General features: G+C 32.2%; 1 protein-coding gene across 1 annotated transcript; it reads left to right on the top strand.

The window, feature by feature from the left end:
* The first annotated feature begins 6096 nt into the window (after positions 1–6096).
* Positions 6097–16226, top strand: LOC132744291 (uncharacterized). Its single transcript, XM_060732949.1, has 3 exons — positions 6097–6342; positions 8472–9446; positions 14386–16226. Exons 2-3 carry the CDS (start codon positions 8837–8839, stop codon positions 14922–14924), a joined length of 1149 nt encoding a protein of 382 aa, XP_060588932.1. The 5' UTR covers positions 6097–6342; positions 8472–8836; the 3' UTR covers positions 14925–16226.
* The last annotated feature ends 1085 nt before the right edge of the window (positions 16227–17311 follow it).

Below are 17311 nucleotides of genomic sequence, written 5' to 3'. Positions count from 1 at the left end.
AGAATACAGCAGATATGTCTGTTTCATTTTAATATGTCAGGTTAGAGTCTTTATAATATCTGGAACAAAATCACATAGAGATTCTGTAATGAAATCACAATTTAATTCCTTTATTTCGTACATGAATTATATTAAAAATTAACAGTAAAAATTACCGTTAAGACATTCAACACCAATTGCGCTAACTTACGTAATCGGAGAAAACTGAAACTCGTTATACCCTGCTGCGGTTATGATCAATATACAGTATTGGCTTCGATTATCGCAATACAGCACGTGGCTATTACACAATATTATGTCATAAATGAGACCGTGCGAAAAGAATCAAAATTGGGGAATTCGGAACTTAATAAGATTTCTATTCAAAACTTGTGTACAAAAACGCATATCTTTATGTTTCCTGAAATAAAAGATTAAATAAATAAATAAATAAATGAATAAATGAAATAATAATAAATAAATAAATATAAGAATAAATAAGTGATGAATGAATGAATGTATGAATAAATGAATGAATGATTGGTTGATTGATATAATGAATGGATGAAAGAATGAATGAATGAATGAATGATGGATGGATGGATGGATGAATGAATGAATGAATGAGATATCATTGTTGTTTTTTTACAAGCAAGTACATGTTTTATACTATGTATAGCCTATTTTTTGTAGGACATATATAAACGTAAAATTTAAATGCTGTGTGGACAATCCCGATTTCATCTTTGTGATTTCTCAATTATTTTAACTTTCACGATTTCAACTTCACAGATTCATGATTTTTATATAATCAAATCATGTTTTGAACATCACAACTTCAACTTTATCATTTTCTTATGTTTGGCTCATCATTATAAAATATTATAATGATAATGAAAAAGAAATTACAAAACAACGTGATTCACCATCGATGCAAAATACAAAAATGTACTATCTAATCGTCAATCGCAATTGTTAAGTATTTGCTATTTATCTGCGGGTGTATGCTAAAAAGCAAACACAGCGGTATTGAGCTAGAATACTGCGTCTACATGCTGCATGCTACAGGTGGATGTCTTACACGTTCTGTGCACTGACGGTATCATTCGCTATTTCTTTATACAGAATCCGTATTTGTACGAAAACGGAATTTCGTATTTAAGTAATATACGGACTTGTCATATAAAATTCCGTATGTTAGTAAAATACGGACTTCGTACATCAAATTTCCCGTACATTACGAGTGTACGGAGTTGATATACTAGTCATATACGGACTGATATAATATACTGTCCCGTACATCTCCGTATTTCAAGTTTCCCGTATTCTTACACCTATATTAATGATATACGGAATTTCGTACACTTCCGTATATCCATGTCTTTTTCGTGTTTTTGTGTTTATGTATAAGAAATGTTCATTTCATTCATATTTCTTTTTTTGAAGAGGGGAAGTGTTATGTATGCAACATATTACATTTATACAGTTTATCTCTGACAAGTTGATATTTCTAATATTATCATTGTTCTATTTTTATCACATATAAGCTACATGTGTACCTGAATAGAATGTCAACAAAAGATTTAACAAGAAGTTTCTTTTATTTTATGCTTTTCAGTGGAATACTGATTTATCCGTGAAAATTATATTTGGTAATTTCACAGTGAAAATTATCAAAATATAATTTCACTCTTTTCAATGACGAAACTACTTTTATAAGATTTTCCCCATGTGGTACCTCAATTTTATTTTTGCTGACAATTCTGACAATGTCATGCTGTTTATAGAAAAAGCAAAGCTGAAATTGATAAATAACTTAAATGTCAAAAGTAATAAAAAGAAGAAAACTTACTTCTATTCATTCAATTTCCAATCACCAAATTTCGTCTCTAAATAATTTTTGTTTCATTTTTACAGTCTGAAAAATACATTCCTTTCCCATGCAAAACTGCTCTTGATGACATTTGGGCATATTAAATTATCCCACGAGCAATAACTGCCGTATGCTTTATGAAAAATTGAAAAGCATTGACAGCCATCACTCGTAGAATAAGTAAAAAAGCCCAGCGTTCTTGCAAGCTTCCAAGTTTTCCATTTTCCTAGCTCCTTTTCTGAATGTTTTCACATCTGTCAACACTTATTTTTTGTCTGTTACAATCCTCAAATAAGTTTTCTTTCTTTTAAAAAGGTGTATGACTAACGAATCCAAATTATATCCCTATGAATCTTACACAATTATTTTCCTCCCATGAAATACACAAGCCAGGTCTAATATAAATTCGCAGTAAGTAACAGAAATATGGATGGATGGTTGGACTTTTTCTCCTACAAGAATTGTTTGTTTTATTATTAAAACAAGCGATCATTCATATTTTTTTAATAAATTGAATAAATATCACCGTCATTTAATGTTGATTGGCGGACTTATTTTTCAGTTCAAGACTTCTTGTTTTTAATGAGAAATTCCGACTAAATGGGGCTCTCAATGGGGGAAACAGTTTTAATATTAACGTTAAAAGTATAGAAATTTCGTTTTAACTTGTTTTTAAGCATAAAATAAAAAGAAAATTTGTCTTTTTGTTGTATAAGATGTAATTTTATTACATCTCGTGAACTTTAAATACAGTATTCTCACTCGTGGCTACGCCACTCGTGAGAATACTGTTTTCAAGCCCACTCGATGAAATAAAATTGCATCTTACACACAAACAAACAAATATCCTCTATAACTGTTGTACAAAATTCTAAATTATGATTCGTACATTATATTTAGATAGAAATATCCAGATTATTCTTTATTGTTGAAGGTGCTAGATTATGATTACTGTAGAAATAGACCCTTCTTAATATTGCCTCATACATATTCATAGATTTCTCAGAACGAGGCTAACAGGGCAAGCTGCGGTATCTGCTCTATGTAAACCTATCACGAATATATGGCCGAAAGATTTTTCTACAGTGTCAGGGATCTTGATAATGTTCTGTTTGCTTCATACTTGTTGAGAACTATATTTAATATTAAAAAATCTCTTCTGGAGATGAATAAATCAACAAAGGGTTTAATTTACACTATATAGAGTGAAGGACATACAAGACCTGATAAGTCAATTAAAGTTTATGATAATTCCAAGTAATTTCTAATATTCTTTGTCAGTATAAATATCAGGTTAACTCTTTGCAACTTAAATAGACATTATCTGCGTTATCAGTATTTTATTGCTAACCTCAACACATGTTGGTCAAGAGTGTATTAAGCAATTTACTGATAATAGATGTAAACAGTTGGATGCTGAATTCTGTACCATACTTCCCCTAAATTTAGCTATTGAAATAAAAAAGTTTTAAAAAGTTTTATTCACTTTGTATTTAAAAGTAAAAAATTCTGGATGACTCTCTAGAAACTGGTTAATTTTACAGACAGCCTAATCAAATCAAAATGATATTTTGTTTAAACATGACACCCCGTCCTATACATTTCAATGGATTTTCAGCATCATAACACATGATGTTGTTTACAGCAATGTAAAAATACATTTCATGCTAAGTAAGGAACGTAAAACTTATATATTATCAACTATTTAATTAATTACAGTATAAAATATTTAGTATATAACGAAATACAATCATTTAATTGCAAATATCAGTCAAATATTAAGACGAAGCTGAAGTATCATTAGATTATTGCACTTGTCCAGTTGGTCCGACTTGATTATGTGGTCATATTGTTGAAACCCTCCACTGGCTGGTATATAACAAATCATTAGGGAACACGGCACTTCCAGAGGATGTTGCTTGGACTTACCAACCCCAAATATTCCATGTACATATATAGGGGACTGAACATTCGCAAAAAACCTGCGCAATACCTTGCAGTTGTAGGGTATTAGGAAAGGCAGCATCGAGTTTTAGCACTTCTTTTAACATTCCAAGACATATTCAACAATATAATGCAATAAGAGAACAAAATATTAAATGTAATAAAAAAATTGACATATTCCCTGCACCATATATGTAACAAAGCACAATGTTAAAAAACAAAGTAATGCGATGATTTCTTTTAAAGTTTTTATTTAAATTCAAGGCGCTAAAGACTGAACAAATGGTCCTTTAAAATATGCTAAAAACATTTCGCCAGTCAAGCTGATTGTTTTGCTTGCATCATAATAAACGCTCTTAATGTTTTTCCTATTGAAAACTGTAATGAATATATAGTAAATTTTGTTGGAAATCCTGTATAACACTACAAAATATCTGTAATTCTTCTTTGAACTGATAGTTTCTTACCACTGCCATGAAGAGATATTACAATTAAAGGCGATTCAAATACCAATTGTCAATTTGTGTTCATGTCAATGGAGTTCCTGAAAATATATACCTTTTATTTAGTAGTGGAAACAAGAATTATGTCATTTCTAGAATATTAAATCGATTTATATTTTAATTACACATATATTTTTTTACAGGGGCTGATCTTTGTTTATGTGTAAAAAATGCAAAATTAAGTCTTGTGTATACCTTTCATCTGGTAATGAAATCTTCTTCTTAAGTGTTCATCTTATTGTTCTGTTGATTATTACTCCAGTCGAACCATCTACAGGGTACATAATTCTGTTCTCTTCAGACATATATGAATTTATGTCCATGATTGTTAATCTTATTGTGTGAAATGCTTCCAAACGAGCAACTATTGCAAACTATTGATCTGAAATAGTACATAAAATAACCGTTATTGCTTTTTAGTATAAAAACGGTATTGATTAAGATTCTTTTAAATGTTATCATTATAAGTGTGATATTTTAAATGAAATTTATGAACAAACATATTGTTATGTTTATATAAATGAAACATTTAAAACAATGAGAAATGAGTGTAATTAATGTAAGTAGTAATACAACTTAAGTAGCTTGGTTTAAAAAGAAAAGAACAATGGTATTTTACCTTGAAATGTTCTTTCATCCATCTTATTTTCACAATCCTTTACTTTGTTAAACTCACATCCTTAGGTATTTTATGAAAATTAACGGTATAATTATATCTAGAATTGGAATAACAGAGTGGAATAAAAATGAGATTTCCCCAGTAAGTTTAACACACTAGGGCTTATCAGGTCAGACATTATTTGTTTACATTCATGCCCTGTTAGCCTCTCTCTGGTGATGGAATGTAAAGTATGCATATAATTTGAGAAAGGCCTATAAAAGACTGACCTAGAATGATCTTAGCTAAAAATAAATAAGGGGACATTTTTCATTTTCTTTACCTTTTAAGTCTCAATACACTTGGAGTATTATTCAACTTGGATATTAGGTAATTTAGTAAAGCTTGGATTTTAAAATAGATTAAATTATTCTCGTGGATTTTATTGTTGGAATTTACTCTAAAATGTTCTTGGATTTAACTTGGATTTAACTGTGCTGTTCAAAAAGTGATCATTCCAGGATCAGACTAGACATTTGTGATTTACAGTTTTATTTTGACTTCAGGTATTTATAAGCATAATTTGTTCTTCAATTTTTCTTTTATGTTGTTTTCTGTAATACATTTGTTATTGTAAAAAGTTTGTTGCTGGTTTTTCTTTCTCGTTACGCCTGGCTCGTAACACAAGGTACAAGAATGATGCTTATATGAGCCTTTATAGAAATTGCTTCATTGATTACAGTTTCTGTACGTGCTAAACGTAGAAAGAAAATCTTTTGAAATTTTGTCCTCAACCGGCTTATAGATTTTGACGAAACTAACTAGGTTTAATTCTTGGAAAGTCATATTTATTAAATGCTCAAATGATTTCAGTCTGCAGAAATACCATGCCGTCAGATTTTCACACACATTTTCTTCTTGATTGGAATGACGCTTATACATTTGAGTCTTTCAAGAAAGGGTCCGGGAAAGAATTGTAAGAATAAATGGTTACTACGGAGCAGTCACAATAAGGCGTAAAAGAACATATATTGACATATTTCTGATAATTTGGCAACAGTTGAATGAGCTAAGATGTTTGTGGTCTTACAACAATTTATAAATCATGTCTATGTGGCTAAATATTTATCTGCGGTAGGGTTCATTTACTACCGGTATCTTAAACAGACTTGTATATTGGGTCCCTTTGTTATCCTATTTAGGTCGTACAAGAAATTGAAATTTTATTTCAAATAAGAACATTGTGTTTGCTAGATATAATTGTTACTGCAATATTCTTTCCCCAATTTGTTTGACAAAACTTGAGATAAGTCCCTGCTAGGCGATTGCTCTTGTTTATTATTTTGTAAAGTTAGTATTGAATGATCTATATTTACAGCCGTTAATTGAACATGGAACATTGTCAGAGGACTGAGAGGACAGCAACGACATATTAAGTTTCCACGGTTCGTATAAGAATTCCACTATAAAATTTGATTTTTTATAACCTTCAAACATAAATAATAATGATACTTTCTTATACTTAGTTTTACTTAAAGTCGCTTTATGCTATTGTCAGATTATGCCATTTTTGTTATCTAAATTACATTAACTTAGCTTTAAATGGCATATTCGCATGAAAATTTGGGATATTTATTCTTTGCATGTAAAAAGGCAGCAAAGTTGGAGGTTTTGATTTATCTATAACCATCATTCTTTTCAGAAGTTACAATTATGACAGTTAAGTTATGCTTGCTATCGTGAAAATAGAGGGTCATTCATTCAATAATGCAATGTCTGATAATTTGAGAAATAAGTAATCTAAGGTTGCTACCTCTCAACATTCCTTCAAAGAAATATCCGTTGTTATCAGTAACTGGCTTCTTCCTCTTTTGAAGATCAGCAATGCCCGTTGTTTTGAAACCGTTCTCAAGCACACCACCATTGCAGTCACGGCAAAAATAATGTTCCTATTAATCGTTATAACGAATATCCGTAACGCCCTCCCACAGTTTGGGTAAAAAGGTCAAAGTCAGAGGGACTTATATCCGGAGTTGGTCAAGGTTTCCCACCCATTAAGCTCTAGCATTGACGTCCCGTCATGCCCGCCTCGCGATATTGCTTTGTCATGTAGAAGTTTTTGACTTGCTGTCGACAGATCTTTCTACAGATCGCATGTCAAAATGTTTTCTTAAATAACTCCATAAAGGATTTCCAGTTAATCTTTTCACCATGCTCGACCTTGTAATATGTGAGATATCCACGTCTGCCCGCGCATACGACCTCACCTACGTTTTATCGTTAGAAATGATGATTCGTAAAAAGAAGTCCTGCACTTCCGAATGAAACCGTGAAAGTAGATTGGTGACCACTTCGAAACGACGTTCTGTTAAATCAAGCGTCAAACAATGTGGCAGCCACCTGACTGTACCAAATAGTATGAAGTGATCCTACAATTATTTTCGACACACGACCCATTCCAACAAACTTGTTATTGTACAGTGTGATAATCGTCGGAAGCTGTACTTGTAACTGCTCGATGGGTATTTAATGCACGCCCTGCCATTCTTGAACACATTTAACCATCTTGTTACTCGACAATACGATAAAGCAGTTGTGCCCCAAGCATCCTGCGAAGTAATTTACATTTCTGTACCCCCACTTGGGTGGAGGGGTTACATTTACCCATGTCAGTTCGTCCATCTTTCCGTCCGTCCGTTCTCATTTTGTGTTGCTCGTAGCTCAAAAGTATTTGACCTAGAGTCATTAAACTTTACAGGCATGCTGAGGTTAAATTAGTGGATTTTTTTTCTGTTTTGTCAGAGATATTGTCCTTGACTTAGTAAAATATTGCAATTTTTAAATTGTATCGCTCGTAGCTCAAAAAGTATTTAACTTTACAGTAATGTTGATCAGCATGTGATGTTCTGCAAGTGGGTATTTTCGTGTGGATTTATTCAGTATTTGTAGAGTTATTGTCCTTGACTTAGTAAAAATTTGTTATTTTTAAGCCTGCACACAGCTAAAAAGGTTTTTGACCAAAGTCATGCAGAATTATTGGTAAGCGTGTGTTGTTGTACACCTTGTGCTTTGCTTGTTGATTTATCCAGTATTTCTAGAGTTATTGCCCTTAACTTAGTAAAAACCGTTTTATTTGTTGGGTTATTTGTACCTTGAGTGCTTGAGTTAGATTAAACAGACTTAACAGAAATAATGATCAACATCACGGTGAAGCCATGCACCTTTGGTTTTGCATATGGATATTTTAGATTTGTTAGGGTTTTTGCCCTTGTGTTGCATGTAGCTCAAAAAGAATTTGACCGACAGTCATGAAACCTTACAGGAATGTTGCTCAGCATATGACGTTGTGCACCCGGGATTTCGCTTGTTCTGTTTATATATTCTGTTGTTTTTTTTTGTTTTTTTTCAGAGTTAATTTTGTGAATTTAATCTTTTTTGTAAGAGTTATTGTCCTTGACTTAGTAAAAATTTGGAATTTTCAGTTTGTGTCGCACTGTTCAATGGGGACATAAATGTAAATGTAACTATGGTTAGAAATAACAAAATGTAAAATCAAAATAATTTGTTTATGTAGATGATGTAATCAGATCAAAAGATTCTCAGAAAGATGGCATTTTGAACAATTCTGAAATAACAAAACTGTTGCTTAATAAAGGAAGAAAGTCACAGGAAGTATTCAAGGAATGCCAAAAAATTTGTAAAGTGATCAAAGATGAATCAGAACATATTACACATGTCGAAGCTGCTTACAGATTTGGAGACGACAAACATGTAATTTTTCTTGTTTTCGCTGCAGAAAATATTGAAATAGATTTGATTTGGGAAACAGAAATAAGAATCATTAACACGTTTTCGGACGAAAGTAGTGTTGTATTACATTGCAAAGAAAATAGTCCACTGACTGAAATAGAGTCACAAAGAATAGGAGAAATCATTGACATGCACTCTAAAAAACTTATGAGCGACCACAAATTCCTGTCTGCTTTATCTGCATCATCAGTCTCGTCCAGATATTTCGAACCAATGACAATTGAACATTTAATTGAGAAACGTCCTTGTATCGTCTTTAATGTTTTAGTCAAAGGCATTATTCCACTGAATGAGGAATGTTTCCCTACAGAATTAGATGGAATGCCAGTCGATGTAAGAGAAGGAGGAGTTCGTTTATGTGTAAATAAAGCTGATGAATATCAAGAAAATGCAACACTAGGCTGTAAAATTACGTCTTCAACGTGCCCTGGAAAATCTGGAACACTTGGTGGATTTATAGAACATCCTGAGTACGGGCTTTGTGGAATCACATGCGCCCATGTTGTAGCGAATGATGATGATAAATTTAAACTGAAAGAAATGTCAACAGTTACAGTGAAAGAGGATCACATCATGTATCAACCGGACGATGACGATAAATCTAAAAATAAACTAGGGAAACTTGTACAACTTACATACAAGGAAGGAGAAAATGGTAAACCAGGAGTTGATCTTGCACTGTTCAGGATTGAAAAACGTGCTCCAAAGGAAGGACAGTTTCCTGATGGCAATTTACCTTGTAAGTTTGATACAAAGTTTAATTCTTGACCTATCTCAATATATAAGAGTTTTATCCGGCCATAACATAGGGGGCATATAGTGATACACATTTTTGTACATGTGTGTTGTTACTTTTTGTGCCCCAATTGGCACATACTAGGACATGTAATTATTTTAAGTCAACACATATTCATGAAAAAACAAGTAAGTGTCCTGTGCTTGCTTTGCCTTTTGCCCTGTCCTGTAATTGTTTGGTGTCCTCCCGGGCTCCTCACCGGTAGTACTGTGTTGCTGAAACGTTTGGGGTAGCCTTCATTGAACGCCACCCTTCCTTGTTAGATAACCTGACCTAGAAGTGGTCAAGGTGCAGTATAGTGATGGGGCTATGTCCGGTGTCAGTCGTCGTACATCGTGCGTTGTGCTTCGTCAATATTTAGGCTTTTAACACTCTAGCAGTCACAGTTTTGATTGGACCATAATCAAACTTTGGTTTGTGTCAATGAAATACAGGTCAAGTTCGAATATGGATCATCGAATATCCTGGAAATTGATAAGGAAGATGCTTTAATGATTTCTAGGTCAAGTTCGAATATGGGAAATGTCCTGACACATGAGCTCAAAATAGAAAAACTTAGTTCACACTAAAGTGGCTGCAGTTTTGATACAAGTATTCTAGAAATTGGTCTGGAAGGTTGTTTTGATGATTTCTAGGTCAAGTTCAAATATAATAATTCTCGGGTTAAAAACAAGGTCAGCCAAAATAAAGAAAACAACTTGTAAACATTTTATGGGATACTGTTACAAACCAAATATCCAGGAAATTGATCAGAGAGGTTATTTTGATGACTTCTAGGTTTAATTTGAATATGAGTCACTTCGGGTCAAAATCTAGGTCACAGGAGCTAAAAGTAAAAAAATATTTTTAACACTCTAGTTGTGGCAGTTTAGATCCAAATATCTTGGAAATTGATCAGGAAGGATGTTTTGTTGAATTCTATGTAAAGTTTGAATATGGGTCATCTCAGGTCAAAGTCTAGATCACACAGTCCAAATATATGAAAACCTTGTTAACATTCTAAGGGCTACTGGTTTGGTGTAAATATCCTGGAAATTAGTCAGAAAGGTTGCTTCGATGATTTCTAGGACGAGTTCATCTTTGGTAAAAAATTAGGTCACACAGGCCAAAAAAATGTGTTTAACATCTAAGTGGCAATTGTTTTAGTCCAGTCCAAATACCTTGCAAATTAGTAAGAAAGGTTGTTTTGATGATTTCTAGGTCAAGCTTGAATATGGGTCATCTCAGGTCAAAACTAGCTTACACAGACTAAATAAAAAATATAATAAAAACCTTGTTAACATTCTAAGGGCTACTGGTTTTGTCTAAATATCCCCGGTATTTAGTCAGAAAGGTTGCTTTGATGATTTCTAGGACGAGTTCAAATATGGGTCATCTTTGGTAAAAATAAGGTCACACACAATAAATATAGAAAAAACGTTGTTAACATTTTAGTGGCTACTGTTTAAGTCTAAATTTCCTTGACCTTGGTAAGAAAAGTTGCTTTGGTGATTTATAGGTGAAACTCGAATATGGATCATCTCGGGTCAAAAACTAGGTCAAAGGAGCTAAAGTTAGAAAATTCCTGTCAATACTTTATTTGCTGCAGTTTTGATCTAGGTCAAGTTCGAATATGGGTCACCTCGGGTGAAAACTACGTCACACCGCCCATATATGGAAAAACCTTGTTAACACTCTAGGGACTACTTTTTCAGTCCAAATATCGTATATATTGGTCAGAAATGTTGGTTTGATGAATTCTAGGTCAAATCGAATATAGGTCATCTCGGGTCAAAAAACAAGGTCATACAGCCTAAGTAAAATTGGATTAAGCCTTCATTGTCAGGTGAGCGAAATTAAGGGCCATCACTACCCTCTTATTTTTCATATTTTATAAAAAGTACATTCTTCGTGTAGTTTCTGCATGCAATATGGGACTTCAAACAAAAGAAATTTGTTACCTTGATTAGCATGTTTTTGTGAAAAAATGTATGTCTGCACCGACAAAAAGTGGTAGTCAAAGAACAGTATAATCCTACTTTTAACTTTGTCATCCCATGATAGATTGTTACAATATTTGGCGTATATCGTTATCACTGTTAGAATATGTGGTGTATTAAAATTATTTTACATCTTTAAGGTCAGAGTTTTTATTGAGGTTAAAGGGTTTTTTTTGGTTACATTTACTCTTTCCCTCTTATTGCTTTTGAGGAATGCTGCCCTTTTTCATTTACAGATTCTGTTAAATCGAGCCTGCAATTTTCATGAAACCTTGTTGTGATTAATGATTCCGAGAAATCATACTTGATCCAGAGGTTTACTCACAACAGGGGTCAAATGCCCTGACGAAACTTAAGTGTTTTTATACGGTGTCATATTTCTTCCACACAATTTTGCTAGTTACACACTAAATGTTGCATGTCTTAAATCTTGTGAGTCTCTTGAGCGCCTTTTCTTAAGAAGTTGAAAACAGGTTCTACCGAAATAAATAAGGTTTTCCTCGATAATTTTTGTCTTAATTTTCATATGTAACAGTTGTGTGTTCTTCAAGCAATCAATATCGCGTTTAAGGGCGTGTAAGGTCTTCACAAGGTACGGAGTGTGTGTATCAAGCAACACCCAGGTCAAGGTGGTTCTTATAGGAAACATTGTCATATTGCGGTGATGTCCGTGTTCCATAGGCACATTTCCCGTTAAATAATAAATGAACTGGAATGTTTGAGAAAATTAAGATTGCTGTATCATGTAAGAATGCAGTTTTGGTTTGACTGTAGTTGAAAATAAGTGCCAATATTCACTTCATCAACTAGTTACTGCTCCGTAATTTAATACTCTCGCTTTTTATGCCGGCATATAGTAATTGAAACGTCCATCCGTACGATATTAACCTAAACCTCAAGTTGTTTTTTCTTAAATTATAAATGTACCAATTCCTTCATAACTTACTCACTTAATAATCAAAACAAAGTTCATGATCTGGGCAAGTTACATAACTTAACTTCCATTTTCTCCAAATTATTGCCCTGTTTCAGTACTTGATCTGTATTTATTTATTAATTCATAGTTTCCACACTTATTCCAAAATATATGATATTGCCAAGTTATGTAACTGTTCCATCCATTGTTCAAGGTTTTTTCCCTTTTTACCACTGAAAAAGGACTTTGTATGGTATGCATATTTAGGCAAATTGAATTTACCTACATATCTCCAAATTACTTCAATTTTAATGTTATCTTCAATATTTGGTAGATGTATACCTTCAATAGTCCCATTTTCTTTTTAAGGTTAGGAGTGACTGGGGTCAATGTCTAAGTCACTGTTAAACTGTACACAAAATAGAATTTAACATTTTTGCTCATACAACTTTTCATTTGAAGTGCCTCATGTTTAATACTGACATCTTTAGGGAGATAGGAATCAATTGGGTCTAGGTCACCACTACGTAAAATATAATTTTTCATTTTTGCCCATGCAGCCTTTATTTACTGATTGTTTTCCTATTTGGTAGGAAGGTTTCTTGCATGGTATCATTCCTATTAAAGATCCTGTAACACAATTTTTTCATGGTTTTATTTCATAAATATGATGCTAAAATTAAGATTTGTCAATATTGTAAGTTCCAATAAGCATTATTTATAAAGTTATTACCCAATTTAATATTTCATGAAAATAAAGGGAGGTAATTAGAAATTTATTTTCTATAAATTCTAGGTCAAATTTTCCAATAAGAAAAAAATGCATGTAATTAATTGATTCAATATAATGTGCACAAATATTTGCAGTACACATTTTACATATTCTTCGATGTTCGAAAATTGTTTAATTTGCATAATTATATACTATATAATATTTTGCAAGTGTGGTATTCACACAGTACCAATATCAATCACAAAACATACAGGATCTTTAATTGAGTTAGGGGTCATGGTCAAGAGTACCTTAAATATTTCCATACATTTGCTAATACAGTCTTTTATTTTCATATTTGGTAGGATGAGATTGAGTTAAGAGTAAGTTTGGTCATTGTCACAACTGCTAAAAATACTGTATAAATACTCTTTTGCACATATAAACCTTTTTTATTGACAGATATCTTCATATTTGATACGAAGATAGCTTGCATTGCATCCCTCCTAAAGAGTGAGTAAGGGGACAGTTTGTCCAAATCAAGGGTTCCAATAATAGATTAAGTTAGGGGTCAGTTGTGTCAAGGTCACTAGTGCTAAAACAGAGTTTTACTCTTTTGACGAAACAGCCTTATTATTGACATATGATTTTCATATTTGGAAGAAAGATATATTACATTGTCTTTTTCCTTTGCTTCCTTTGGAGTGGGGTTAGGGTAAGTGGGTCAAAGTCAGGGGTGCCAAAACAAGATTACTAAACTTTTGCTTATACAGTCTATACTTCTTGACAGGAGATTGACATATTTGGAGGGAATATACCCTGGATTGTCGAGTCACATGTCAAGGTTTCTAGTTAAAACAATACATTTGTTTACACTTTTCTTACACAGCATTTGTATAATTTTACCACCAATGTCTCATAATTAGGAGGTTGTCCTTAAAGTGAGGTGAAGTTTGGGTTCAATTGGTCAAGGGTTTGCATTTATATACATCTATATATGTTTATGGGTAAGTTGATATTCATTTAACTTCATCAGAGAGCAATGACATGTACAACTGATATTTTCACAATAACAAAACGCCATGGCTCTGTGTTTACTTTTTGGCAATGTTTATGTACATTATCGTAATTGAGAGAATAGGTAATGCTTGTTTGAAATATAATTACTGACAATAATCTGGGCCGGGCACTTCTATTTTACAAAACATTCTCATTTAAAGGTATATTTAAAAAACGAACTTGATATTAAACTTGTTAATTAAAAATATATTTCAGCGTTTAATACAGGTCTTGTATGGGGAAAGACAGGTATTCCGAGTGGTCAACGAAATGTTCAAAAATTCGGTTACGTGACATTGAACACAAGTGGGGTTATGCAATTTGATAATTGTGCAATTAAGGAAGAACCATTCTTCAGTAAAATGACGATTGGAGACGACAGACTATCATTAACAACTACACTTTATAAACAATACCAAATCAAATCATGTGATAAGAACATTCCATTTTGTAAACAAGGAGATTCTGGAGCTCTTGTGTTTATGGAGGATAATACTGGAGAGGAAACAACTCTAAGATGCATTGGTATGCTTGTTGGACTTACCGATGATAACTCGGGTTATGTAACCCCAATAACTGCTATTCTTGATGAACTGAAGGTAAAACAATTAAAACCATTCACAACACATTCAACAAACAGTACAATATTGGAACAAATTAGCGGAATGTTAAATACACATTTTGACAGATTTAATGAACGGTTTAGACAATTGGAAGAACGCATTTCTCGTATCGAAGCTGATAACAAGAAGTAAACGTTCGTTAGATAAACAAGCACATTAAATTAAATCAAATAAGTACTATCCAAAAGTGTGTTAACATTTTCCATACCATGAATAGTAAGTTAGCTGGAGAAAATACTAGGGCACTGTGTAGTTACATATTAATTGTAATTGAGATTTTTATTGTTTCATTTTTATTTTTTTTGATATGATATTATTTGTCGTTGTCTTCAATTTCTTTAAAGAACATCTCTCGAATGGGGGATTTTGACAAAACTTCACAGGAGTGACCTGGTGTTCAGGTACATAAATATATATCTGGTTCTAGTATTATAGACGCACAATAGTGAAATAGTGAAAAGCAGAATCTTAAAGAAAGCCAAGCACGGCAAAATTGATATTGTTGCAGGCCTGGTTTGAATGAGCCTATTCGTGGTCGGTACTCGAGAGTCACTGCCCACGCCCCCTAGCTCGGACTTAAGCAGAATACAACATTTAAACACGCAAATTCTAAATGTTTGAGTTATGAAACCTTCATTTGACACATAAATGTCATTCCATGAAAAGCAACGTATGGCCCCCAGTAAAAGAAGCGTGTGTCCAAAGAAGAAAACAATAGACGGAAATAAATAAAATAGAATTTTGAAAGGGGATGTGATGTTATCAATGTGAAACTTTTGTGTCATTCCATGAAAAGCGGCGTAAGGTCACGCAGTAAAAACAAGCGTGTTCCCTAAACGAGAAAACAATGGGTGAATCTAAATGAAATAATTTTGAAGGGGATCTGAGGTTAAACCTTTTTTGATAGCTTTAAATGATAAACTTAAATGATTTAAATTAAATTAAAGGGCGATTTACGTAACAATATTTATGCAATATGAGTATATATTCTCTCACAATAGGGAGATAACACAATTTACGCCAGATTCTACATAAGAATATTGACCTTGAAACTATACCTCATTCTAATGATCTAAAGGACTCGTTTCCTTATTGAAGTATACTGTTTAGAACACAAAACTCATTTCTACCAAACAATAATTGGCTATACAACCTTTAAACGACAGCTTTAAAACTTATTTTATATTATATACAATTAAGTACACGATAAAAATAACTATCCAAGTTCAAAATACTTTTATTGATGCCGATTTAATTGTTTATGTTAGTTTCCGTCATATGACTAGATTTCTTTTTTAATGTGATTTAGTGAAGGATAAAATAAAGTATATATTTGAAGTTTTGTTTGTTAAAATATATGTACATGCATTTTTCTTTAAAAGCCTTTGTTACTTCTATTGTTTGTAATTATTCAGGAGGCCGTACTGAAAATAAGTATACGTCTTCTCTTTTTGTCTAAAAAATTTTGAAGGATTATATCTTTTTTAAAATAATAATAATAATAATAATAATAATAATAATAATAATAATAATAATTAAAATAATAATAATAATAATAATAATAATTATTGTTATTATTATTATTATTATTATTATTACTTTTATCTCCCCTTTGTACACTGTTACCATATGGATGGTTAAACCTTTTAAGCAGGTTTGATACATCATAAGTTCTTTTGATGACCATACTATACAAAGGGTATAAATACAAAGGGTATAAGCCTGACAAGTAACATTTGCACACATCGTCATTTAACCTATCTTAGACGAATCAGAGGTGAATTTTTGAGTTGGCAATTTGTGCGCGTGAATTTTCTTTTTCTACATTTGCTTATTTTTATACATGTTTATCCTTAACCAAATTGTACTTTTTTACTAAACTTTAAAATAAATTATTCTTAGGCAATCCATTTTAAAAGTAATTAAAATTGTACCAGACTGATGAATTTAAAGGTTAAACCTTTTTTTTAAACTTTAAAAAACCGTAGCGTCACGAGCGTAGAAGATATCTTAGATAATTGGCATTATTTTGTGGTCATCTACATAATTTATACAAGTCATCAAACATTGGAATTTCTTTGTTTGTTTATGCAAAGAAAATGCCTATTGTTTTCGAATTTGTTGGGAATTCATTTTTTCGCATTATGATATGGGAAATAATTAGCATGTATGTATGTATTTAGTATGTCTATCAATTAAAAATATAGCTGTCAGAAAAGAATTCGAAGATCATAAGATGTTAACACAGTCTTATAATGAAACAGTTTTATATGAAAATTATTCGAGATTTTAAAAGTTGTTAATTTTATATTACATGTATGTTTTAATTCATGTCAAAGTGCTCAATGGTTCATTACAAAAAATAAATCATGCACCAGGGAGTTTTGATATTCACTTGTATAGAAGCAGAATTTAAATATGTATCTACCAGAAGCTAAAATGGTAATAGACAAGATATTTGGCACGTCGAGCCCCTTTTGTGGTTTTGTAAGAATATGGTATTGATCGTGACCCAAAAG

This window comes from Ruditapes philippinarum, unplaced genomic scaffold, assembly GCF_026571515.1.
Source record: "Ruditapes philippinarum isolate M1 unplaced genomic scaffold, ASM2657151v2 ctg6750_1_1_1_1, whole genome shotgun sequence".
Classification (NCBI taxonomy): Eukaryota; Metazoa; Mollusca; class Bivalvia; order Venerida; family Veneridae; genus Ruditapes; species Ruditapes philippinarum.
The sequence above is the reverse complement of the archived record's forward strand: the minus strand, read 5'-3'. Positions and strand labels throughout refer to the sequence as shown.